General features: G+C 35.8%; 7 protein-coding genes across 12 annotated transcripts in view; 6 read left to right on the top strand and 1 right to left on the bottom strand.

Annotated features, from left to right (window-relative positions):
- Positions 1-24,832, bottom strand: part of LOC129787150 (flotillin-2) — a 131,420-nt gene that overhangs the window by 28,459 nt on the left and 78,129 nt on the right. The gene's annotated exons all lie outside the window — the stretch shown is intronic.
- On the top strand, positions 2,229-5,312 carry LOC129787123 (glucose dehydrogenase [FAD, quinone]-like). Its single transcript, XM_055822453.1, has 3 exons — positions 2,229-2,896; positions 2,974-3,110; positions 3,243-5,312. The coding sequence occupies exons 1-3, from the start codon at positions 2,749-2,751 to the stop codon at positions 4,992-4,994; spliced, it is 2,037 nt and encodes a 678-aa protein (XP_055678428.1). The 5' UTR covers positions 2,229-2,748; the 3' UTR covers positions 4,995-5,312.
- Positions 8,249-10,822, top strand: LOC129787139 (glucose dehydrogenase [FAD, quinone]-like). Its single transcript, XM_055822477.1, has 3 exons — positions 8,249-8,767; positions 8,838-8,971; positions 9,039-10,822. The coding sequence occupies exons 1-3, from the start codon at positions 8,617-8,619 to the stop codon at positions 10,620-10,622; spliced, it is 1,869 nt and encodes a 622-aa protein (XP_055678452.1). The 5' UTR covers positions 8,249-8,616; the 3' UTR covers positions 10,623-10,822.
- On the top strand, positions 11,108-13,556 carry LOC129787141 (glucose dehydrogenase [FAD, quinone]-like). The gene is made up of 3 exons (XM_055822479.1): positions 11,108-11,602; positions 11,675-11,808; positions 11,869-13,556. Exons 1-3 carry the CDS (start codon positions 11,452-11,454, stop codon positions 13,441-13,443), a joined length of 1,860 nt encoding a protein of 619 aa, XP_055678454.1. The 5' UTR covers positions 11,108-11,451; the 3' UTR covers positions 13,444-13,556.
- LOC129787138 (glucose dehydrogenase [FAD, quinone]-like) lies at positions 13,947-16,283 on the top strand. The gene is made up of 3 exons (XM_055822476.1): positions 13,947-14,378; positions 14,438-14,571; positions 14,625-16,283. The coding sequence occupies exons 1-3, from the start codon at positions 14,225-14,227 to the stop codon at positions 16,203-16,205; spliced, it is 1,869 nt and encodes a 622-aa protein (XP_055678451.1). The 5' UTR covers positions 13,947-14,224; the 3' UTR covers positions 16,206-16,283.
- Positions 16,536-24,203, top strand: LOC129787126 (glucose dehydrogenase [FAD, quinone]-like). Of its 5 annotated transcripts, none has more exons than XM_055822459.1 (5): positions 16,536-16,614; positions 16,764-16,820; positions 18,184-18,369; positions 18,488-18,621; positions 20,720-22,346. In XM_055822459.1, exons 3-5 carry the CDS (start codon positions 18,216-18,218, stop codon positions 22,298-22,300), a joined length of 1,869 nt encoding a protein of 622 aa, XP_055678434.1. In that variant the 5' UTR covers positions 16,536-16,614; positions 16,764-16,820; positions 18,184-18,215; the 3' UTR covers positions 22,301-22,346. The 5 variants fall into 5 exon arrangements, with proteins under 5 accessions (XP_055678434.1, XP_055678435.1, XP_055678433.1 ...); XM_055822460.1 differs by having other exon boundaries at positions 16,536-16,679; XM_055822458.1 differs by having other exon boundaries at positions 16,536-16,820.
- LOC129787162 (ecdysone oxidase-like) lies at positions 18,911-22,346 on the top strand. The gene has a single exon (XM_055822519.1). The coding sequence runs from the start codon at positions 19,746-19,748 to the stop codon at positions 20,364-20,366; it is 621 nt and encodes a 206-aa protein (XP_055678494.1). The 5' UTR covers positions 18,911-19,745; the 3' UTR covers positions 20,367-22,346.

The following is a 24,832-nucleotide window of genomic DNA, read 5'->3' as shown; positions in this document are numbered from 1 at the left end:
GCAATTAAGAATTCGATGACCCCCTAATACTGCTTTATTTTATATCGTTTGAACTTAGACTGGTTTAAGTGATGAATATTTTTGAATTTCACTAGCTCCAGTTATTTATGTGACTTCGGAGCCAACACACCAAGTTTCTGGATCAAGTTCTTGTGTGAAAAACTCTTTTTTCTAGTAAAAGAAATTGAAGAGTTTTTAAAATTAAATTAATTTGTTTTCTATCGGTTTTCTTTTGATCCAAAATGAATTGTATTACACCCCCATGTGGAAATTTAAGTGCAGGAGCTGCAAATCAATATTTATCTCTCCTTTTCAACTATCTAACCATTGCCCAATGCTCCCTTTCGCCACCTGAAATGTGGCCAGCAGACTATGGAGATATTGCCATTAAAAGAGGTAAAAATTTTTCAGTGTTTCTAGACAATTTCTAATCTATATAAATTCCTTGTTAAAGGCTTTCCAGAATACGATTTTATAATTGTTGGTGCTGGTTCAGCTGGTTCAGTTCTTGCTAATCGTCTTAGTGAAAACCCAAAGTGGAAAGTCTTGGTTGTGGAAGCAGGAGGTGATCCACCGATTGAAGCAGTTGTAAGATTTAAAAGGACTTCTTCTTCTCAATCCAAAACTATAATTATTTTTCTTAAACACCAGGTACCCAGTCTGTTCCCCTACGTTATGAAAACTACTTACGATTGGGAATATTATTGTGAACAATCAGAGAATTATGGTCTTGCGTCTAAAAATGGAATTTATTGGCCAAGGGGAAAGATGTTGGGTGGATCAAGCTCACACAATGGAATGTTATACGTTAGAGGAAATGAGAAGAACTATAATGATTGGGAAGCTTTGGGTAATCCAACATGGGAATTCACAAATGTTCTTCAATACTTTAAGAAATCAGAAGCAAATAAGGATCCGGAAATTGCGGACGATTTTGGTGGATATTATCATTCAAAGGATGGTTTGCTTTCTGTTGAACTCTTCAGGGATAATCAATCAATCAATTATGATTTTATCCAAGCCGCCAATGAGTTGGGCTTTAAATTCGTTAGAGATGTTAATGCAAGAGATCACATTGGGTTTACATTTTCTCAAGGAACTCTCAAATCAGGGTTAAGAGATAGTACGGCAGCTGCTTTCCTAATCCCTGCCAAAGATCGTCCTAATCTTCATGTAGTCAAGCATGCTCACGTTACAAAACTTGAGATTGATAGCAATGGCGTTGTCACTGGAATAAGAATGAATTTACATGGAGAAAAGGAAATGATCGTACATGCTAAGAAGGAAGTGATCCTAAGTGGAGGAACTATTAATTCCCCTCAGATTCTTATGCTATCTGGAATTGGACCTGCCGCTCATCTTCAAGAAATGGGAATTCCCGTTATTCAAAATCTTCAAGTTGGAAAGAATCTGCAGGATCATCCTATTATACCTATATTGGTTAAACTCAATAATGTGGATACACCTCCAGAAACTCCCGCTGATGTATTAAAATACTTCTATCAGTACTTGACGGAACATTCTGGGATTTTAGCGTCCGTGAGCACAATACAGACATTAGGATATGTTAACGTTAATGATCCTTTCTCAAAATATCCCAACTTTCAGTACTATCACTTTTATTATCGAGCTGGACAAGTAAATGAAATCCTTGGATTATTAAATATGTTCGGTTATGCAAATAATATTCTTGAGATAATAACATCTACAGTTCAAAAATCTCACATGCTGATGTTTTTATCAGCATTTTTAACCCCAAAATCACGTGGGGAAATTTTATTAAGAAGTTCAGAACCTGCAGAAAAACCCCGCATCTTTCCCAATTATTTGTCTGAAAATTTTGACGTAAAAAATTTAATAAAATCAATTAGATTGTGCCTTAAATTACTAAATACTCCGACATATAGGAAACTCGGTGGAGAACTATTTGTTATTCCAATTCCAGAGTGTGATGCTCTAGAATTCGACAGTGATGACTACTGGGCATGTTATATAAAATATATGGTCACGACGGTGTATCATCCAGTAGGGACGAACAAAATGGGTCCTGACACGGATCCTGACGCTGTTGTTGACTACAGACTAAGAGTTAAAGGCACCACAGGCTTGAGAGTTATTGATGCAAGCATCATGCCAGTGATTACAAGTGGAAATACAAATGCTCCAACGATCATGATTGCAGAAAAAGGTGCTGAGTTCATTAAAGAGGATTGGAAAGAGTCAATTTGATCTAAATTAAATGGTATTTTCATGCTCGAATGAGCTGACCTTCTGCTAAACAACTACCATCTTTTAAGTGCAGCAATAAAAAAATATGTTTATAAAAAAAATTTAAAGAAAAAAAATATATTTATGCGAGTTATGTTAATGCAATTGCATTATGTTTATGAAATTAAACAAAGGAGCAACAATTTTGTATTTTGAGAAATGTGTTTATTAGAGAAAAGCTTTCAATTGTATCAAATACTCGAAGGAAAATTTCCATACTATTCACATTTACTACAGGTAAATATGTTTTTAAGGTCACGAATAAACGAATTTTATGTTTACTATAAAATTTTCAATTGACAAGAGTTGAAAGAATTTTGCGAACTTTGAGTAGGGGAAGTGATAAATAAAATGTTTTGACGTCTTTATAAAAGAAACTTTTCTTTGTGGCGACTTCAGTTATGATTTAGAATTATTGGGTTTAACAAGTCTTTTTTGAAAACTCTATATACGCAAGAGAAATTTCTTTATCAGTTCATAATGGAGTGTGAAGCATTGGCAAATGGTGTTAGTGGTCTGGCAAATCAATACATGTCAATGGTTCTTAATTTTATGGCGCTTTCTCAGTGCTCCATTTCATCTCCAGATCAGTGGCCATCAGATTATGGAAATGTTGTATTAAGAAGAGGTAAATCAATTGAAATTATTGCTATGTTTGTGAGTGAGTTTATATATGTAAAGTGTTTTAAAAATTATTTAAAAAAGGTTTCATGGAAGAATATGACTTTATAATCGTTGGAGCTGGCTCAGCGGGTTCAGTTCTTGCTAACCGTCTTAGTGAAAATCCAGACTGGAAGATATTGCTTCTAGAAGCTGGAGGAGATCCATCAATTGAATCAGCTGTAAGTTTTTCAATTAATATTCCAAAGTAAAATTCATTACAAACTATGAATTAAAGTTCTGCACTAAAAGTATTGCCAGGATTTATGTAAATCCAAAAAGCTTCAATAAACATACCGAGATCCTTTTTACAGATTCCACAAATGTCAGAGAAGCTCATGAAGACTCCATTGGATTGGCAATACATCATTGAAAATTCTCGAAACTACACTGCTATCAATGGTTACTGGCCAAGAGGAAAAGCCCTGGGAGGATCAAGTTCAATTAATAGGATGTACTACGTCAGAGGAAATGAGGGGGACTACAACAATTGGGAAAAGCTTGGAAATCCAACATGGGGGTGGAAAGATGTGTTGCCTTATTTCAGGAAATCAGAAGCAAATGCTAATCCCGAAATTGCAAATGCACATGAAGGACATTTCCATTCAAAAGATGGACCTATGTCAGTTGAACTCACACCAATTTGGGATAAACTGGACATTTTACGAGCTGCCAAAGAACTAGGATATAAATACATACGAGACATTAATGCAAATGAATATATAGGGTACAATACTCCCCAAAAAACTATTAGATCTGGAGTTCGAGAGAGCACAGCAACGGCTTTTCTTCGTCCTATTAGGAATAGATCCAATCTTCACGTTGTTAAATATGCTCACGTTTTAGGACTAGAGTTCAATGAGGAAGACGGCTCAGTTTATGGAGTTAGGATGAACCTGCGCGGGAAAAGAGAACTCAGAGCTTTTGCTAAGAAGGAAGTAATTCTTAGCGCTGGAGTCATAAATTCCCCGCAGATCCTTATGTTGTCTGGAATTGGACCTGCAGATCATTTAGATAAAATGGAAATTCCAGTGATTCAAGACCTAAAAGTTGGAAAAAATCTACAAGATCATCCTTTCGTAATTCTAACCATGAAATACAATGAATCCTCGAAAATCCCATCGCCAGATTTAACAAATGAATATTTGCAATACTTAACAAATCGTACGGGATTTTTCCTAGGACCTACACGCATTATTGGATATGTTAATGCTCAGGATCCGTCAGCAAAATATCCTGATTTTCAATATTTTCATATGGACTTTCGAAAAGGGGAAACGAACGCAATTTCCAATGCATTAAAAGGACTCGATTTCAAAAGTAACATTGTAGATTTTTTCACTGAAAGAGTCAAAGAATCTGACATTCTGATAGCATATTTGGCTTTCCTAGCAGAAGATTCAAAAGGAGAGGTTTTGCTTAGAAGTACTAATCCATTTGATAAACCAAGAATTATTCCAAATTATTTATCCAAGAATTCAGATATTGATGCATTTATCAGAGCCATTAGGCTTTACACGAAGTTTTTGACCACGGAAACTTTTAAAGAAAAACAAGTCGAATTACTTCCTATCCCAATTCATGGATGCGATGGTTTCACATTCAACAGTGACGACTACTGGGCCTGTTACTGCAGATATATGGTCGGAACAATGTTCCATCCGATAGGAACAGCTAAAATGGGTCCTGATACTGATCCTGATGCAGTTGTAGACTACAGATTGAGAGTTAAAGGTGTTAAGGGATTGAGAGTTATTGATGCAAGCATAATGCCACGGATACCGAGCGGAAATACAAATGCCCCAACAATTATGGTTGCAGAAAAAGGGGCTGACTTTATAATAGAAGATTGGACAGTTGCTTCTTCAGCGGGAAATACAACACAAGATATCGACGAAGAGCACTCAAAGAAAATTCAAATTGAGGAAAATTCTCGAGGATCTAGAAAATATGGACATAAAGATGGAAAAACCAGAACTATTTGGGGCAAAATTTCTAACTATGCATCTAAATTATCCCATAAGATTATTAATGGCTTCAAAAAAACTGAAAATTCCACAAATTAGTAAAGAGGGGCTAAAAGAATTCCTTCCGTTAATTTTTGTACTCATATATTATTTTTTTTTATCAAAATTGAGATTAAAGAGATAATAATTCATTGAATAAAAATTGTTTAATTGATATTTTTGAAGATTGAAAAATTGGTTTTCCCAAAACAAACAAAAAAGTTTCTTCTTTCCGCGTTATTCATGAAGAATATCTTTCTAAATGGAATAATGTAGGTACTAAAGTTCCAAAACTTTATTTAGTATGTGGAAAATATGTAATGTATGTACATAATATATTTTCAATTTGCAAATAAACAAAAACAAATAAAAATAAAATAATTCAAATTTTATACACGCAATAATATTATTTCGAGTATTTTTTAATTATGTTCCAAACAGTGAATCTTCAACATTAATTCCGCTGAAGTTGTGGTAAGTGTGATTTTACTTTAGACAAAGTAGGAAATTCATTTTATTTTTAATTTTTCTAACATATTTTAACTGTTAAAAAATATTTTATTTTCCAAACTTTTTTATGAAACAATGTTATTTTTAATAGATATTTTTTACTCAATTATAAGTGTTTTTATTAAATATTACATTAATCTAAAAACTCTTTTTAGTAGAAAACAATATCTGTTACCTCTCCGACACACATAATTCACATATGACGTACACATTTTCACTGTTTCTCAACATATTTCTTCACGTAAGAATTTCATGGGAAAATATATTGGTAAATTTGATCTTGATTTCTATATATTATTTCACTTTTTTAGTGCAAATAGCATTTTTTAAGTTCTCAGTCGCGCTTCAGCATTAGAAGCACAAACATTAGAATTTATTTAAAAAAAATGGAGTGCTTTGGGCTACCGTGCACGAATTTAAGTACAGGAGCAGTTAATCAGTATTTTTCTCTCCTCTTCAATTATCTCACCTTTGCCCAATGTTCCCTTTCGGCACCTGAAAATTGGCCAGTAGATTACGGGGAAATTGCCATTAGAAGAGGTATTTATTTTGCATCAAAAATTGATTTTACTTTCACTGAAAAAGTAGCATCAAAAAAAATTTTATTTTATTTTTAGGATTTGAAGAATATGATTTTATAATCGTTGGTGCTGGCTCAGCTGGTTCAGTTCTTGCAAATCGTCTCAGTGAGAACCCAGATTGGAAAATTCTACTTCTAGAAGCAGGAGGGAATCCTCCAATTGAGTCAACTGTGAGATAACTATTTATTGAACATTTCAAATGATCTAACAATTTTTATGTATAGATACCAGGACTACTTGCCACCATTCCTTTTACGGAATATGATTGGAATTATCGTACAGAGCCTTCAGATAAGCATAGTATATACTCAGGAGTATGGCCAAGAGGAAAAATGCTCGGGGGATCTAGTTCTTTAAATGGAATGCTCTACATACGAGGCAATGAAGATGACTACAATAATTGGGAAGCATTTGGAAATCCAACATGGGGGTGGAGGGATGTGTTGCCGTATTTTAAAAAGTCAGAAAAGAATCAGAATAATGAAATTGCAGATAATTTCAATGGGTACTATCACTCAAAGGAAGGACTTTTATCTGTTGAATATTATGGGAATAATTTGACAATTAATTCTGATATAATTGAAGCTGCTCGTGAAATGGGTTATCCATTTCTTAAAGATATAAATGCTAATCAGTCCATTGGTTTTACGTCTAGCCAAGGGACACTTCGAGGAGGTGTGAGAGAAAGCACAGCAACAGCATTTTTAAATACTGCCATCAATCGAACAAATCTTCACATTGTAAAATACGCCCACGTCACAAACCTCGAGTTTAGTGACAAAAATGTTGTCAATGGAGTCAGGATGAACCTGCGAGGACAAAAGGAACTAAAAGCCTATGCCAAAAAGGAAGTGATCCTAAGTGCAGGAACTGTAAACTCTCCACAGATCCTTATGTTATCAGGAATAGGTCCAGCTGCACATCTCAATGAATTTGCAATTCCTATTAGAAAAGATCTGCAAGTTGGAAAAAATCTACAGGATCACCCTGCAGTAGTCCTTGCAATTAGTCTAGATGAATCGACCGCCCTTCCTGTGTCTTCAGTTGATATGTCAAGAAGCTTTTTCCAATATCTCACAGACAGATCTGGAGGTTTTGCTACAGTTGGATCCCTACAAACTCTCGGTTTTGTCAATGTTCACGATCGTTCTGCTCTGTATCCTGATTTTCAGTATCATCATTTAACATTTCTTAGAGGACAGGTAAACGTCGTCAAGACTACGATGAATCTACTGGGATTCACCGATGTAATTGGTGATCTTGTTGCTGCAAAATGTCTCGATGCAAACATTCTTCTTGTCCCAATAACATTTCTCACGGAAAAATCCAAAGGGGAAATTCTATTACGAAGCACCAATCCTATGGACAAACCACGAATTATTCCCAACTACCTCTCCGATTTTTACGACATTAATTCATTTGTTAAAGCTATTCAGCTATATCTTAAATTCTTAGATACGAAGGCTTTTATGAAGCGAGAAGCTAAGCTATTTTACATCTCAATTCCTGAGTGCAATGCTCTTACGTTTAATAGTGAGGAATATTGGACTTGCTACATAAAATATATGACAACAACACTCTACCACCCCGTGGGAACAGCAAAGATGGGTCCTGATTCCGATCAAGAAGCTGTTGTTGATCACAAGCTAAGGGTTAAGGGTACAGAAGGTTTGAGAGTTATTGATGCAAGTATTATGCCACGAATTCCGAGGGGAAATACAAATGCTCCGACAATAATGGTCGCTGAAAAAGGTGCGGATTTTATAAAAGAAAAATACAGTCTTAATTTTTAATATAGGTAATTAAACTCTAATAAAATTAATGCTTGTTCCTCAAAAAAGAAACACAAATTTCATTTTATATAATATGGAATTTGTTTTGTTGAATTTTCTTAAATGGTCAAGTGGTTTTATGCAAAATGGTTGTTAAAAGAAAAAAAAATGAATGTACAAATTTTTTTATACACGATGTATGTAAAATTAATACACTCGCAAATAACCTGTTTATTGCATGTTTTATTCAATATTTAGATGAATTAATAAGAAAATAAAAAGACTTCTAAAAAGAAAATTATTGTTGTAGAACGCAGTGCTAAGTTTTGTTTCCTTACCAGGTGTTGTCATAAATAGTCTTCTTTAATGCATTATAACTAGGGTTTTATAGACCTGTCAGGGTTGGAAATATAAGCGTAAGTATAAATTGAGATGGAATTTCGACATTCTCATCATTCAATCTTGTAAGATGATGGGATTAAATGCTAAAGTGTGTTGTGATTAGTGAGTTAAATTAAATCAAAATTAAGTTGGAAAGGTGTACCTAAGTGAATAAAATAAATAAATAAAATTAATTAGCTGGAAAATAAAATTTTTAAAGCTTTTAAAAAGTTCTTGAACTGTTATATTTTTTATAAATTTTCCACGTCAGTCAAAGAAAGAACAATTTTTTTTTAAATTTCCTAACATACATAAAATATTATTTTAAATCGACACTCAACCGTGAAGTTCCAAAATTAATTCTGTGCGCCAATGTCAGAAGTGCAAATTGAAACAGTTTAATATTTCAAGTCGAAGTATTAAGATTAAATTTCAGTAATGGAGTGTTTATATCAACAATGTACAAGTACAACTACGGGACTAAATCAATACCTAACCCTTGCATTAAATTATATTACACTGTCGCAATGCTCTATTTTGCCCCCTGATACGTGGCCAGAAGATTACGGAGAAATCGCCCTGGAAAAAGGTTTTATTAAAAAAAAAATCAAAAGTGCTGTGTCCCATTAAATAAATAATTTTCTGTGTGTTTTTTAAAGGATTCAACGAATATGATTTCATAATCGTTGGTGCTGGCTCAGCTGGTTCAGTTCTCGCAAGTCGTCTCAGTGAGAACCCTGATTGGAAAATTCTACTTCTGGAAGCAGGGGGTGATCCACCACCAGAAACTGCTGTAAGCTCTTGATAAGATCATCTCTTTTCCGTTAATATATACATATATAATTGGTAAATAAAATCAGATTCCAGGTCTTTGGGGTGACCTACAAATGTCTGAATATGATTGGCAATATGACGTTGAATTAGCGTACAACTCCAGTATTGTACGAGGTTATTGGGCCAGAGGGAAATTGCTAGGAGGTTCCTCATCAATTAATGGAATGATGTACATCAGAGGTACAGCTGAAGATTACAACCACTGGGAATATTTAGGCAATCCAAATTGGGGTTGGGAAGATGTTCTTCACTATTTTAAGAAATCAGAAGCAAATCAAAACCGGATGATTAACCTTTACGAATATTATCATGGAAAGGATGGACCAATGTCCGTGGAGTACTTTAACAGTGCTTTACCAATTAATAGGGAAATTGTCCAAGCTGCAGATGAACTAGGATATGAATTTCTCTATGACGTAAATGGTGATAAACAATTAGGATTCGGTTATACTCAAGGAACTAAGCGAGGAGGAATGAGAGATAGTACGGCAACGGCTTTTTTAGTTCCTGCAAAAGAACGACCGAATCTTCATATAGTTAAGCAAGCTCATGTCACAAAACTAGACATTAATGCTGACGGAGAAATTTTCGGAGTCAACATGATCCTTCGTGGGGATCAAGAATTGAAAGCTTATGCCAAAAAAGAAGTAATCCTCAGTGCAGGAGCTCTCAATTCTCCACAGATTCTCATGCTCTCTGGAATTGGTCCAGCAGATCATCTTAAGGAATTCGAAATTCCAGTTATTAAGGATCTACCAGTTGGTCAGAATTTTCATGATCATCCTTCAATACTACTATTCTTCACACTCGATGCGTCAAGAGACACCTCAGCATCAACCATTGAAACAGCCCAAAGTTATTTACAGTATTTAACTGATCGACAAGGACCTCTGGCTAATCTCGGATCACTACAAACTATTGGTCGTGTCAATGTTCATGACCATTTTGCTTTGAATCCAAACTTCCAGTATAACTTTGCAGAATTCCAAAAAGGTTACTCAGAAAATTTGCGTACTACATTGACAAAGAGTGGAATAAAAGAACCACTCGTTGAATACTTGGTGTCTAAAATTGAAACATCCGATGTAATGATAGTTTACATAACGTACTTTGAAGAAAAATCAAGAGGACAAATTCTACTGCGTAGTACCGATCCCTTGGATAAGCCACGAATTATCCCCAACTACTTATCTTGGCATGAAGATATTGAAGCATTCATTAAAGCCATACGTTTATACTTGAACTTTTTAAACACAAGAGCCTTTAAGAAGCGCAATGCTGAATTGTTGGATATTCCTATTGAAGAATGCAGTTCATTAGAATTTAAAAGTTCCGATTACTGGGAGTGCTACTGCCGTGCGATCGTAGGAACTACAGTATTCCACACAACAGGAACTACAAGGATGGGTGCTCTATCCGATCCTGATGTTGTTGTTGATCCTGAACTAAGAGTTAAGGGAACTAAAGGTTTGAGGGTAATTGATGCGAGTATAATGCCTCTGACTCCTAGAGGACATACTAATGCCCCAACAATTATGATTGGAGAGAAAGGGGCTGATATTATAAAGAATCATTATGGTTTTATTGATGAAGTAGGTCCTAAGCACTAGTTTGCAAAGGGCATAATAAAATTTTATTCTATTCCATTCTATAGATTAAGTAACATAAGTAATAAAGTCAATGTCAAGGCCTATAGCACAGCTTGAAAAAGATAGGATTTTTTGAGTTTCTTTAAAAATATTTAAAAGAAATAAACAATGTAGTATTTATAGTATCTTTTTATTTTGAAATAAAATATCCAGTAAAAAAATTAATTTCAGTTTTTGGCACGTGTTTCTTTTTTTATATTTCTGGCATACATCTTATATGACATATCAGGGTTGAAATGGAGGTTTAATAAAATTAATTTAATGATATTTCTTACACCTTCAAGTGACAAAATTATATATTTTGCTTTTACTGCCTTATGCAAAGTTTCATGTACAATTTTGCTTAACTTTAATTACCTTTTTTTTTAAGAACAAAATTGTATACAAAACATTTGTTAAGTATTGGTGGAACAAACGTATAAATTAAGACGCAATTTTGCTCATCAGTCTCATTCATTTCTGTGAGCTGATAGAATTAAGTGCACAAGTGTGAAATAATTAGTGAGTTAATTAAAAAGTGGATTTAGAAGTTTCCAAAGAGTTCTTGAAGTTTTATAATATTTCTTGAATTTCCACGTCAATCATATAATACAGCAAGAATAACTTTTATTTATTTCCTAATATTAATCGAAGAGTTCAACCGTGAAGTTTCAAAATCAATGTTGATCTTGATTTCTCTTACATGTGCGCCAATGTCAGAAGAATAAATCAAAATTTCAGTTCATCATTTGCAGTCGAAGTGTAAAGAACTAAATTTTAGGGAAGAGAATTAATAAGTTATATCGATAAAATGGAGTGCTTTAATCAACCGTGTACTAACTCAACTACGGGCCTAAATCAATATCTGTCTCTTGTACTAAACTATCTAGCATTGTCGCAATGTTCTATTTCGCCTCCCGATATATGGCCTGTAGATTATGGAGAAATCGCTTTGGAAAAAGGTTTAAATGAAAAATAAAATCAAAAGTGCTGTGTCCCATTAAATGAATAATTTTCTGTGTGTTTTTTTAAAGGATTTGACGAATATGATTTTATAATCGTTGGTGCTGGCTCAGCTGGTTCAGTTCTTGCTAATCGTCTCAGTGAGAACCCTGATTGGAAGATTCTACTCCTAGAAGCTGGGGGTGATCCACCACCAGAAGCTGCTGTAAGCTCTTGCTAAATTTAATTATAATAGTATGATGTTAGTCTAATTAAAAAAAATCAGATTCCAGGCCTTTGGGGTGATCTACAAATGACTGAATATGATTGGCAATATGACGTTGAACTAGCGTACAACTCCAGTATTGTACGAGGTTATTGGGCCAGAGGAAAGATGTTGGGAGGGTCCTCATCAATAAATGGAATGCTGTACATCAGAGGCACAGCTGAAGATTACAATCATTGGGAAGAATTAGGTAATCCAAATTGGGATTGGCAGAATGTTCTACAGTATTTCAAGAAATCTGAAGCAAATCAAAATCGAAGGATTAACTTTTACGGATACTATCATGGAAAGGATGGACCAATGTCCGTGGAGTACTTTAACAGTGACTTACCAATTAATAGGGAGCTTATCCAAGCAGCAGATGAACTAGGATATGAATTTCTCTACGATTTAAATGCCAATGAACAAGTAGGATTCGGTTATACTCAAGGAACTACACGAGGAGGAGTGAGAGAAAGTACGGCAACGGCTTTTCTAGTTCCTGCTAAGGAACGACCTAATCTTCACATAACTAAACACGCTCATGTCACAAAATTAGAAATGAATGATGACGGAGAAGTTTCCGGAGTTAAGATGATTCTTCGTGGGGATCATGACTTAAAAGCTTATGCTAAAAATGAAGTAATTCTCAGTGCAGGAGCTCTCAATTCTCCACAGATTCTCATGCTCTCTGGAATTGGTCCAGCAGATCATCTTAAGGAATTCGAAATTCCAGTTATTAAGGATCTACCAGTTGGTCAAAATTTCCATGATCATCCTGCAATATTACTATTCTTAACACTCGATGCAACAAGAGACACCACAGAAAAATCTTTCGAAACTGCACAAAATTATGTACAGTACTTAACTCAACGTAGGGGACCTTTTACAACGATCGGATCCTTACAAACTGTTGGACGTGTCAATATTCATGATCCATTTGCTTTATATCCAAATTTTCAATTTCATTTTGGGGAATTCCAAAAGGGTCATTCAGAAGATTTGCGTACCACATTGACACAAAACGGAATGAAAGAACCACTAATCGAATTCTTAGCTTCTAAAATTGAGACGTCTGATGTACTTATGGTGTATGTAACGTACTTTGAAGAGAAATCAAGAGGAGAAATTCTACTTCGTAGTACAGATCCCTTGGATAAGCCACGTATTATCCCCAACTTCTTATCTTGGCATGAAGACACTGAAGCCTTCATTGAAGCCATTCAATGGTACCTCAGTTTCTTAAATACTAAAGCTTTTAAGAGGCGCAATGCTGAATTGTTGGATATTCCTATAGAAGAATGTAGTTCGTTGGAATTTAAGAGCTACGATTATTGGGAGTGCTATTGCCGAGCAATTGTAGGAACTACAGTGTACCATACAACAGGAACTACAAGGATGGGCTCTCAATCTGATCCAGATGCTGTTGTTGATCCGAAGCTTAGAGTTAAAGGAACTAAGGGTTTAAGGGTAATTGATGCAGGTATCATGCCTTTAACTCCTAGAGCTAATACAAATTCCCCTTCAATTATGATTGGAGAGAAAGGGGCTGATATTGTAAAGAAACATTATGGCTTCATAGATGAAGTAGAATAATAAGTTAAATGAATGACTAATATTAGTTAGAAAAAATTAACTATTTTTGACAATAAAAACTTTATGTATTTTGTGCGTTGAATAAAATAAAATATATCTTTAGAGCAGAAAAAGCAACTAGTAAAATTTACATACTGGATTTTATGATCTTTTTTGGGATTCTGAAAAAGTAAAAGTTTATTCTCAGTCAGTTAAATTTTATCTGTTCCCGAGTAAACACCTTGAGTTAGTTGCAGAAAAAGTATTTAGTTGTTCGTAAAATTCTCTTCCAGGTAATGTAATACACACTATATCTTTTTACTGCGATATTGACCTAATTTGGGATATAAAAAGTAAGTGCTTTTCATATATTCCAAACAGAAACCTTCTTTCTTGGTCTCAATTCAAAAATATTATTAAATCTTTTGTGTGTTAAATGCTATGGAACCAAGCTATTTGAACCTGATGGTTGTTTTCTTGACGTGATTAATGTGAGCTTTTTTGGTGGGAGTTGAGGTGCTCTCTCTGGGGGCGTCAAGCTATTTGAATTAGGGTAGGGGGGTGCTAATAAAGACGGTTTTTCTTATTAGAATGATCTATCGAGAAAAAATTCTTGGCTCTTGAGAATCCTGCAGATAGGGATTTATTAATACATAAATATTATGCAAATATATCCCAAAATAGATCATTTGCAAATGAATGCGATTGTGTGAGTGAACCATTGACACAATTTTTCTTTTTCTTTGCAAATTTTATGTAAAACGAATTCAACCTTGAAGACGAGATCATCTCATAGAAGATTATGGATTGCTATTGCTCTCCATGCACAAGTCTCAGCACTGGTGCTGTAAATCAATACATAAAGCTTCTTCTGAATTATTTGGCACTTTCGCAATGTTCACTGTCGGCGCCGGAAATGTGGCCAGCCGATTATGGAGATATCGCCATTAAGAGAGGTGGTCAAAATATGCAAGAAAAACTCCAAATTGTGAATTAACATAAATCATTGTCTTAGGATTTCAGGAGTATGATTTTATAATCATTGGAGCCGGTTCAGCTGGTTGTGTTCTTGCTAATCGTCTCAGTGAGAATCCAGACTGGAAGATTTTACTTTTGGAAGCAGGAGGGGATCCGCCGATAGAATCAGCTGTGAGTTTGTGTTTTCCCAAAATATTTTCAAAATTTAATGTTACTTGTTTCAGATTCCACGATTCTTTCCAAAAGTCCAAAGAACACCATATGATTGGGAATTTTATACTGAACGATCGCAAAAGCATAGCATCTTCAGAGGTGAGGCAACATACTTAACAAGGGGTAAGATGCTGGGAGGATCCAGCTCTCTAAATGCCATGTACTACATACGAGGAAATGAAGATGACTACAACAATTGGGAAGCCTTGGGAAATCCAACGTGGGGATGGAAAAATGTTCTTGAGTACTTTAAGAAATCCGAAGCAAATCATGATCCGGAAATTGCAGACGATTTTGGAGGGTACTATCACGGGAAAGATGGTCCAATGTCTGTGGAACTTTTTAATAGTGATGAATCCTTGAAGTATGACATTGTTCAAAGTGCTCTGGAACTTGGATTTAAGTTTATTCCTGATGTCAATGCAAAAAATCACATTGGATTCACTTTTGCCCAGGGGAACGTCAAGTCAGGAATTCGAGAGAGTACAGCAACTGCCTTTCTAGTTCCTGCTATGAATCGTGGGAATTTAGATATCGTCAAGTACGCTCACGTCCTAAAGCTCGTGACTAAAGAAGATGAAAAAGTAGTTGGGGTTAAAATGTTACTTAAGGGACGAAAAGAATTTACCGTCTATGCAAGGAAAGAAGTAATTGTAAGTGCTGGACCTATAAATTCTCCTCAAATCCTTATGCTTTCGGGTATAGGGCCAGCTGATCATTTGACAAAATTAAAAATTCCCGTGATAAGAAATCTTCAAGTTGGGAAAAATCTTCAAGATCATCTCTTTGTACCACTTTTCATAAAGCTCGATGAGCCATCAGCCAAAGCTGCTAATGAAAGTACAGCCATGCAAGCATACTTTTTGTATTTATCGCAACATAAAGGACCCCTGGCTAACATTGGAACACTTGAAACATTGGGCTTTGTCAATGTGCACGATCCTCTGGCAAAATATCCTGATTTTCAATACTATCATGCAACCTTTCAAAAGGATCAAGTACGGGATATGAAGTTCTACATGAAAAGAGCTCATCATGAAGATACAATTACCGAATTTATGGGCTCAGAAATTTCCAATTGTAACATAATGGTTGTCCTTGTGGCGTTTTTGCAAGAAAAATCAAGAGGAGAGATCCTGCTGAGAAGCTCTGATCCTACTGAAAAGCCACGAATTATTCCCAACTATTTATCGGAATACTATGACATTGCTGCCTTCATCAAAGCCATCAGGTTGTACCAAAAGTTCTTGAACACAGAAGCAATGAAGAAACACGATGCATATCTAACTTTACTTCCAATCCCTGAATGTGATGCTAAAGGATATGACAGTGATCGCTACTGGGAGTGCTACTGCCGGTATATGACGGCATCCGTGTCACATCCTTCGGGAACAACAAAAATGGGTCCTGATACAGATTCCGAAGCAGTTGTTGACTACAAATTGAAAGTTAAGGGAATTAAAGGCCTGAGAGTTGTGGGAGGAAATATAATGCCAAGGATTACAAGAGGAAACATTAATGCACCTACAGTGATGATTGCAGAAAAAGCAGCGGATTTTATAAAGCAAGATTGGAAATATAAAGGAAATTAAAGATCAGTGTCTGATTTATTTTGTAAATAATTTCCTCAAATAAAAATCTTTAATGCTTCTTTAATGGAGCTGACAAAAGATCACTGAAGTCTTCCTATTTTGATGAAAGTTTGGCACAGATTTGGCGAAAGCTCAAGAAAATTACTTGGCATAGAAACTCCCCCAAAGGGACCGGCTTGTCCAGCTTTGAATGTCATGCCAAAACATGGTAAGAAGCAATGATTTATTTAAATCTTTTCACTCTTTTTAGCGTCTTGGAACAAGTTTGAAATGCTGCACTGGGTTTTCTTAAATTTCTCCTAGAGAGACATTATAAGTGAAAGTCAGTACATCGGAAGCACTGACGAGGGCAAGTTGATTCTGTGTGGCGCATCAAAAACATTAGCCATCACACAAACTAATCTTCTAAGTAAATATTTAAGTTTACCTTTGGATGCATCTTTATTGTTGTCTGCCTTTTATCTCGCATCACATGTGTGTGTCATAGTGCAAATAATTTTCCATTTCTACGCCACACAATTTTGTGCGGGATTTATCGCAAAACTTTTCTTGTCACAGAGAAAGGAGTCTTCGGGAGGAATTTCAGCCACACGTCGCCACACAGAGAATCTTCAGGTAAGCAAAAGAAAAGCCATACAATGTTTTAAATATTAAGCAAAGAAAAGAAAAAATCCCAAGATAAGAAGCTCATAATTTGAATTACGCGCTCGATATTCTCTCGCTCCTCAAGTGCGTCCCCTGCCAATGGGCTCTCTCCACCGCACGTTGATAAGATAGCGCAATGGATAGAAACTCGCACAATAACCGAAAGAGTCAGTCAATGTTAAAAGTGCCATCGAGTAATTCGGATTGATTTCAATTCGGGAGCAGTGAAGTTGAGATTTTTCCTTAAGCATTTCTTGGTGAGTGAGAAAATATTCTGTGAAGAGCAAGTTAAAGCGATCAAAACTTTTTCATTAGTCAAGTGGAGAAACTATGATTATCATTCTTATCATTTTTATGGGGAAAGAAGCAGAATATTTAATTCGTTTTATGTGAAAATGCAAAATTATTGATAAGAAAATTTATACGCATTCATATTCTTTTGTAAAATCTCAAAAGAAAACCTTCATAAATGTTTTTTTAGAAGGAAATGTCGGTTTAATCGGTTTAAGAACTTATAGCTTGTAAAAACAGAAAAATAGAAGAAAAATGTTTAACTAATTGGTTAGTTTAGTGAAGATAAAACATTATAAAAGAAAACATTTATGTTGAATTGAGAAGATAATAAAATTTACTAAAATATGTCATTAAATTAGTCTTGAGATTTTATAATTTATTTCATGCGTGATATAAAAATTCAGAATTTTTTTAGCTTTAATTACAAATCATTTAAATTTCTTTCTTCTCAATTAGGCGTTACATAATTTCTTAAAATAGATTATTGCAAAACATTTTAAGTTCAATTTAATTTAAAGAAAACATTTCCTTATCAATTTTTTTTATTGCTGAGTTGAAATTTTTCAATTTTTTCCCTCCAAAACAAAGGCTCAGCCCATATTCTTCTGATCAAATCATCCACTCTCAGTTTTGAAGAAGTTTTAAAGCCATATCTCACTCGAATTAATTTGATGTTGGCCAAGTGGCGTCCCATCAATCATTTATCACGAAATCCAATCAAAGAATTTTTTATTTGGAGCACTGGGAAATTTTCAGAAGCAATTTTCCACTCCGACGTGGACCAATAAAAAGCAAAATGTTTATTTTTATCAAAGTAAAAGTGTTGGGTATATGTTTTATGGCCCACCAGACGATAAGGTAGCTTTAGTGGGATCTCTTGACCTTATCATTTTGTGTATTCGCATAGGTTAACCAGGACGGCTATCTTGTAGGCGCGTTGTATTTCTCGCAATTTTCGCGATAAGACGACGCAACAGCAACGAACAAAAAATAACCAAGATGGGAGAAATTTAATTGGAATTAACTTCTCAATTTGCAGATTAGCCAGCAGTTCGTGGGTATTCGTGGCAAATGGATACGTTCACATTGCCATGCGCTTCACAGAGTGTGGGGCCGGCAAATCAATTGATTGGCCTGCTTATCAACACGCTTCTTGCTTCGCAATGTGCCCTATCGCCACCTGATATGTGGCCAAAGGATTATGGACCGACGGCACTTGAGAAAGGTAATGAGATTTATGTTGAATATTAAATTCATGAAATGGATTAAATATATAAATTAAATTAAAAACATAAAAATTAATTTATTTTTAATAAAAACAAATTCCTTTTTTTTTTCAAAAGGATTTGAGGAGTATGACTTCATTGTTGTGGGTGCTGGTTCAGCAGGATCAGTAGTAGCTAGTCGTTTGAGTGAAAATCCTAATTGGAAAGTTTTGCTTCTCGAAGCTGGCGGGGATCCTCCCATAGAATCCGAGGTAAGAATTTTAAAGTGAATATTTTTTAACATTTTTTTTTCAAAATTTTTCATCCCATTAACCCATTAACTCTGTACCGTTTGGTTTTATTGGAAAGTTTAACATAACGCTTTGCTAACATTTTCCCCAAAAAATTGGCTTCTCTTGCATGTTGATTTTTTTCTTTCTTTTTGGGGGCTTTGCTTTTAAAACAATCTCTCATAAAAGATGCCTAGCATGCAATCCATTCTCCAAAATACCCAGCATGATTGGAACTTCCGGACGGCACCGTCCAAGAAGTCAAGCTTGAGTCAACCTAATGGTGTTCTATGGTCACGTGGAAAATTCCTTGGGGGGACAAGTGGGATAAATAACATGCTACACCTTCGCGGAAATAGCCGTGATTACGATCGATGGGAGATGGACAGGAATACCGGATGGGGGTGGATGTCAGTTTTGCCATATTTTAAAAAATCCGAAGATATGATTAATGAACAGTTGATGAACACTGTGGCAGCTACTAATCATGGTAGAGGAGGACCTCTTAAAATTAACACCTTCCGCAGTACAGATCCCATGAGGGATGTCCTCCAAAATGCAGCAATTGAACTTGGGCATCGAATAATCTCAGATATCTACGGGGAAGAGTATTTAGGATTTGGCAGTGCTTCTGCTACCATCGACAATGGTACGAGGTATAGTACGGCAAGAGCTTACTTAGTTCCAGCACGAGATCGTCCTAATCTCCATGTAATCAAGAATGCGCACATAACGAAAGTTAAGATCGATCCTCTGACTGTAACTGCAACTGGAGTTTACTTGACTTTCAACCGAATGACTGAGATGCTCGTAAATGCAAGAAAAGAAGTAATCCTGTCCGCAGGAGTCATCAACACTCCACAAATTCTTATGCTTTCCGGAATAGGTCCTCAAAAATATATGAAAAAACTGAACATTCCAATGGTCACAGATTTGCCTGTAGGAAGAAATCTTCTAGATCAAATAGCTGTGCCATTCTTCATGAAAATCCCAAAACCAAGAGAAACATCTCTGAGGGACATATTTTGGATTTTGTAGGATTCTTCAACACGGTTAACTTAACAGATCGCTTCCCAGATATTCAATTTCAGTACAATCTCTTCAAGATGGGTGACAAAGCGATCTTCCCCAAGTTCCTGGAAATTATGGGATACGAAGAGAGTGTAACCAGAGCTCTGGAATCTGCTATAGAACAAGGAGATCTCTTGGTAGCCTGGATTATACTCCTACAACCGAAATCATTTGGAAAATTGAAAATGCAAACGGCTAATCCTCTCGATACTTTGCTAATAAGCAACAAATACTTGGAGAAACGCGATGATTTGGACACTCTTGTACGTGGAATTGAAATGCAAAAGAATTTTCTCCTCACAATGGCCTTCCAGCAGCATATGATTGCAGAACTACAAATTCCCATTCTTACATGCGGCATAAATGATGGAACTAAACGATATTGGGATTGCTACTGCAGACAAATGGTTACAACTGCATACAATTCGGTGGGAACTGCCAGAATGGGACCAGATACTGATCGTAATGCTGTCGTTGATCCCCGGCTTAATGTGAGAGGAGTCAGTGGACTCAGAGTTGTGGATGCGAGCATAATGCCGAGCCTTCCAAGTGGTGGAATTGCTGCTCCAACAGTAATGATTGGAGAAAGAGCATCGGACATTATCAAAGAAGACTGGATTGCCAAAGAATCTCTAGCTACACGTCAAGAACTCTAAGAATCTCCCTAAATAACTGCATGATATACTAAAATCTTTAATCTCAAAATATTTTTACTAACGGATATGGGTATTTTAGATCTGTTACGGATACGAAGAATAAACCTTATTATCATAAGAAATCTTTAAAGTTATTTTAAATTACTTTTGATAAAACTTTAATAGGGAAAAGTCTGGGATTTAATTCTAATTGAACTTCTAAATAAAACTCATTTCGCGACTGTAGAATCTGAAAACGTTCATGTTGCATGTTGATTTCAAAAATTCTAACTTAATTCTAATTAGATTCGATATAGAAGCCTTGCTTTGAAGAATAGAAACTACCTAATTGCTTCCTGTTGTTTCTATTTTAGATTCCCAACCTCTTTTTCTCCATGCAACATTCGAAGTACGATTGGGATTTCCGCGCTGAAAAGTCCGATAAGGCCAGTAAATCCATTAAAAATGGTAGCTTCTGGCCACGCGGCAAAATGTTGGGAGGCTCGAGCTCAATTAATGCCATGGTTTACATTCGAGGCAATAGTCGGGATTACGATCAGTGGGAGGCAAACGGGAATACAGGATGGGGATGGAAGGATGTTCTGGAATATTTCAAAAAGTCCGAAGGCAATAAGGATGAATTAATTTCCGAAAGTGAAGAAGGGAAATTCCACGCAAGAGAAGGACCTCTGAAGGTTGAACTATTTGCCAGTACAGAGCCACTCAAGTTTATTATAACAGGAGCTGCTGATGAAGTTGGATATGAAAATCTGGATGATGTGAATGGTGAAAACTACATTGGATTTGCTCAAATTCAAGGAACTATTCACAACGGGCGTCGCCACAGTGCAGCTAAAGCTTTCTTGAACCCAGTAAAGGAACGTCCGAATTTGCACATCGTTAAGCTGGCTCATGTCATCGATCTCCAGATGGACAAGGATACAGTAACTGGAGTTAAAGTGAACATCAACGGAACGAAAGAATTAATTGCAAAGGCAAAGAAGGAAGTTGTCTTGTCAGCTGGAGCCATTAATACACCACAAATCTTGATGCTTTCGGGTATTGGACCAGAGAAGCATTTGAAGAAAATGAAGATCCCTGTTGTCAAGAATTTAGCAGTAGGAAGAAACCTTCAGGATCATCCAATTGTTCCACTATTCTTCGGTTTCCACAAATCTGATGCTCTCTCAGTTAGTAGGGAAGAAATCAACGATGCCATGTATATGTACCTGATCCACAACATCGGAATGCTCACAAATCACGGCACAATCGATACAATGGGATTTGTCAATACTAAGAATGACAGTGTATTCCCAGATATTCAGTACCATCATTTCTCATTCAAGAAGTTAGCTCCTGAATTATTCTTTGTTCTATCAACTATCTCCTTTGAGCAACCAATAGTTGAGACTGTGATCAAGGAGAACAAGGATCAGGACGTTATTATGGTACTCGTTACTCTACTGAATCCAGTTTCAAGAGGAAAGATTGTCTTGAGAAGCAATGAACCTGAGCACAAACCGAAAATTTATTCAGGCTACTTGGAAGAAAAGGCCGACGTTGATACATTCATCAGGGGAATTAAGATCTACTATGACAAATTCCTACCTACTGAAGCTTTCAAGGCAAATGAAGCCAAATTCATTCGAGTTCCTATTCCCGAATGCGATAAACTTGAATTTGAGAGTGAAGAATACTGGGAGTGTTACACCAGAAACTTGGTTACAACTCTCTACCATCCAGCTGGAACAGCCAAAATGGGACCAGATACTGACAAGGATGCTGTTGTAGATCCTAGATTGAAGGTGAAGGGTATTAAGGGTCTTCGTGTGGCTGATGCCAGTATCATGCCAGAAGTTGTATCTGGAAATACTAATGCTCCCACAATTATGATCGGTGAGAAGGCATCAGATATGATTAAGGAGGATTGGCAGGAGAAACACGAAGAATTGTAAAGTGTTAGAATCATTATATGCGAAATAAATGTCTTTTTAACACGTTTTTCAAAGAATTTCATACGACATACAATCTTCATTTTCATAATCAATAGCAAATGTTTTTTGTCTGAGCTTCATCATGGCTGCAACACAGTGCAAAGGTAAGAATATTTTGTATATAATTACTTTTGCTTCATTACAGATTCCTAGATTGTATATGTCGCTCTTTAGAACAAAATACGATTGGGAGTATTATACGGAAAAATCAAATACAGGTCTAGGATACAAGAAAGGTCACTACTGGCCTCGGGGTAAGCTTCTAGGTGGCTCAGGATCGACTAATGCTAATTTGTACATCAGGGGAAACAAGAAAGACTACGATACGTGGGAAGAGCTTGGCAATCCTGGGTGGAATTGGGAGAAGGTCATCAAATACTTTAAGCGATCTGAAGACAACAAAATTGAGCATCTTTTTGAACTGACTGGGAATCAATATCACAGCAAAGGTGGCCCACAGAAAATTGACTATTTCCACGATGTAGAAATGATGAAGATCGTTGTTGAGGAGGGTGCTTTTGAACTCGGAGAGATCGAGCATATGGATATCAATGCTGATAAGCACATTGGATGGGCAAATGTCTTTGGAACAACTAACGATGGGCGCAGATGTAGTCCAGCCAAAGGATTCCTAATTCAAGCTGCAAATCGAACAAACTTGCACATCGTCAAACATGCCCATGTGAGAAAAGTGAACCTAAATGAGAACAATGAAGTTGAAGGCATTGAACTCAGTTTAAAGGACAAGATACTCAATGTGAAAGCCAAGAGAGAAACTATCTTGTCGGCAGGAACTGTTAATACTCCTCAAGTTTTAATTCTCTCTGGAATTGGACCAAAGAAACATCTTGAAGAGTTGAAAATACCCGTTAAGAAAGACTTGGCTGTAGGAAAAAATCTTCAGGATCATTTCGCCATTCCCATTTACATTGGATTGCATCAGAATAAGGAACCCACTACAAGGCCACAGGATCTAACTGATAGTGTTTACTCCTATTTTATGCATCAGAGAGGCTCACTAGCTGGGGTCGGCATGACCAATCTCGTAGGCTTCTACAACACCGTCAATAACTCTCTACTCTATCCTGATATTCAATTCCACACGATGTACTTCAGGCGCTTAGCACCACATTTCAAAGGATACTTGGAAGCAATGCAATTTTCAACTGGAATTGAGAAATACTTCCAGAAAGCTCATGAAAAATACGATATTGTCTGTCTGATGATTACCATTCTAAAGCCAGAAATTCCTGGGAAAATCGAGCTACGTAGTACGGATCCATTCGATCATCCTAAAATCTTCCCCAACTACGCTGCTGGAAGGTCTGACATGGAGACAGCTATTCGTGGCATTAGGCGCATTCAAGAGTACGTAAAGACAGAGGCCTACAAATACCATGAGCCAGTACAGCTAAAGATTGACTTGCCAAACTGCGAACTTCTCGACTATGACGCAGATGAATACTGGGAGTGCTACATTCGACACATGGGCACCTCAATGTATCATCCTGTTGGAACAGCAAAGATGGGACCACTGTCTGATGCAGATGCAGTTGTTGATGATGAATTGAAAGTAAGAGGAGTCAAAGGACTACGAGTAGTTGATGCCAGCATTATGCCTGTTATTATTAGTGCCAATACCAATGCTGCAGCGGCTATGATTGGAGAAAAGGGAGCTGATATGATCAAAGAAGAATGGAGGAAATTCGATAAAGATACTTCAGGAGAAGCTTATGAGGAACAAGAACAAACCGATGACGATCAGAAGAATGAAGAAAAGAAAAATGTTGAAGGTGAAAAGAAAGAATAAATAAACAAGTTTTGTTTTTAGAATGATATTGAAATAAAAGTTTGCTACCAGTTATCTATTTTTTTCTTCATTCTGAAAAATTTTTGTACCTTCAGTAGGTGTTTAATTTAATAAATGATGTCAAAGTTTAACGAGCAGTAATAGCTTCAGCATTAAAAATTAACAAACAATTTATTCTAAGAAAATAAAAAAAAATATCCTTTTTATATTTCAAAAATACGACATTCTTTAAAGAATGTTTTAATTTCATTTTTACGCATAGAATTAAACTTAAAAGAATATTGTCCATATTAAAAACTTGTTTATGACACACAAGAAAATCTCAAATTAAATATCATTACATTAAAAATTTTTATTGTAAGACTAATTATATATTACTAAAAACTTTTTTTCACATTCACGGCATTTTTTGCATTCATTTGAAATGTGCGCGTTAAAGCACGTTGTGTAGTACAAACATTAAAGTAAAATATGTTTTCTTTTTAGTTCAAAATAAAAATATTGTAGCATCATAAAAAATTTTCAGACTATTGTTAAACATTAAAGATTTGAGAACATTCCGGTGGTGGATTGTTGGTGGTATAAAAGTTTACAAAATTTTCAGGTAAGTGAAAAAGTTCGTTTGCTCTATTTTATTTGTACATAAAACGAAAATTGTAAGAAAATTGCAAGAATAAAAAAAA

The sequence above is a fragment of the Lutzomyia longipalpis genome, chromosome 1 (genome assembly GCF_024334085.1).
Source record: "Lutzomyia longipalpis isolate SR_M1_2022 chromosome 1, ASM2433408v1".
Lineage (NCBI taxonomy): Eukaryota > Metazoa > Arthropoda > Insecta > Diptera > Psychodidae > Lutzomyia > Lutzomyia longipalpis.
This window is presented reverse-complemented; position numbering and strand designations above follow the sequence as displayed.

Coding starts and splice junctions, on each gene's coding strand:
- LOC129787123 (XM_055822453.1), top strand. CDS start 2,749: ATGGAGTGTGAAGCATTGGCAAATGGTGTTAGTGGTCTGGCAAATCAA. Junction 2,897..2,973: donor AAATGTTGTATTAAGAAGAG/GTAAATCAATTG, acceptor TATTTAAAAAAG/GTTTCATGGAAGAATATGAC. Junction 3,111..3,242: donor ATCCATCAATTGAATCAGCT/GTAAGTTTTTCA, acceptor TCCTTTTTACAG/ATTCCACAAATGTCAGAGAA.
- LOC129787139 (XM_055822477.1), top strand. CDS start 8,617: ATGGAGTGTTTATATCAACAATGTACAAGTACAACTACGGGACTAAAT. Junction 8,768..8,837: donor AGAAATCGCCCTGGAAAAAG/GTTTTATTAAAA, acceptor TGTTTTTTAAAG/GATTCAACGAATATGATTTC. Junction 8,972..9,038: donor ATCCACCACCAGAAACTGCT/GTAAGCTCTTGA, acceptor AAATAAAATCAG/ATTCCAGGTCTTTGGGGTGA.
- LOC129787141 (XM_055822479.1), top strand. CDS start 11,452: ATGGAGTGCTTTAATCAACCGTGTACTAACTCAACTACGGGCCTAAAT. Junction 11,603..11,674: donor AGAAATCGCTTTGGAAAAAG/GTTTAAATGAAA, acceptor GTTTTTTTAAAG/GATTTGACGAATATGATTTT. Junction 11,809..11,868: donor ATCCACCACCAGAAGCTGCT/GTAAGCTCTTGC, acceptor AAAAAAAATCAG/ATTCCAGGCCTTTGGGGTGA.
- LOC129787138 (XM_055822476.1), top strand. CDS start 14,225: ATGGATTGCTATTGCTCTCCATGCACAAGTCTCAGCACTGGTGCTGTA. Junction 14,379..14,437: donor AGATATCGCCATTAAGAGAG/GTGGTCAAAATA, acceptor TCATTGTCTTAG/GATTTCAGGAGTATGATTTT. Junction 14,572..14,624: donor ATCCGCCGATAGAATCAGCT/GTGAGTTTGTGT, acceptor TACTTGTTTCAG/ATTCCACGATTCTTTCCAAA.
- LOC129787126 (XM_055822457.1), top strand. CDS start 18,216: ATGGATACGTTCACATTGCCATGCGCTTCACAGAGTGTGGGGCCGGCA. Junction 18,370..18,487: donor ACCGACGGCACTTGAGAAAG/GTAATGAGATTT, acceptor TTTTTTCAAAAG/GATTTGAGGAGTATGACTTC. Junction 18,622..22,484: donor ATCCTCCCATAGAATCCGAG/GTAAGAATTTTA, acceptor GCTTCATTACAG/ATTCCTAGATTGTATATGTC.
- LOC129787162 (XM_055822519.1), top strand. CDS start 19,746: ATGGGTGACAAAGCGATCTTCCCCAAGTTCCTGGAAATTATGGGATAC.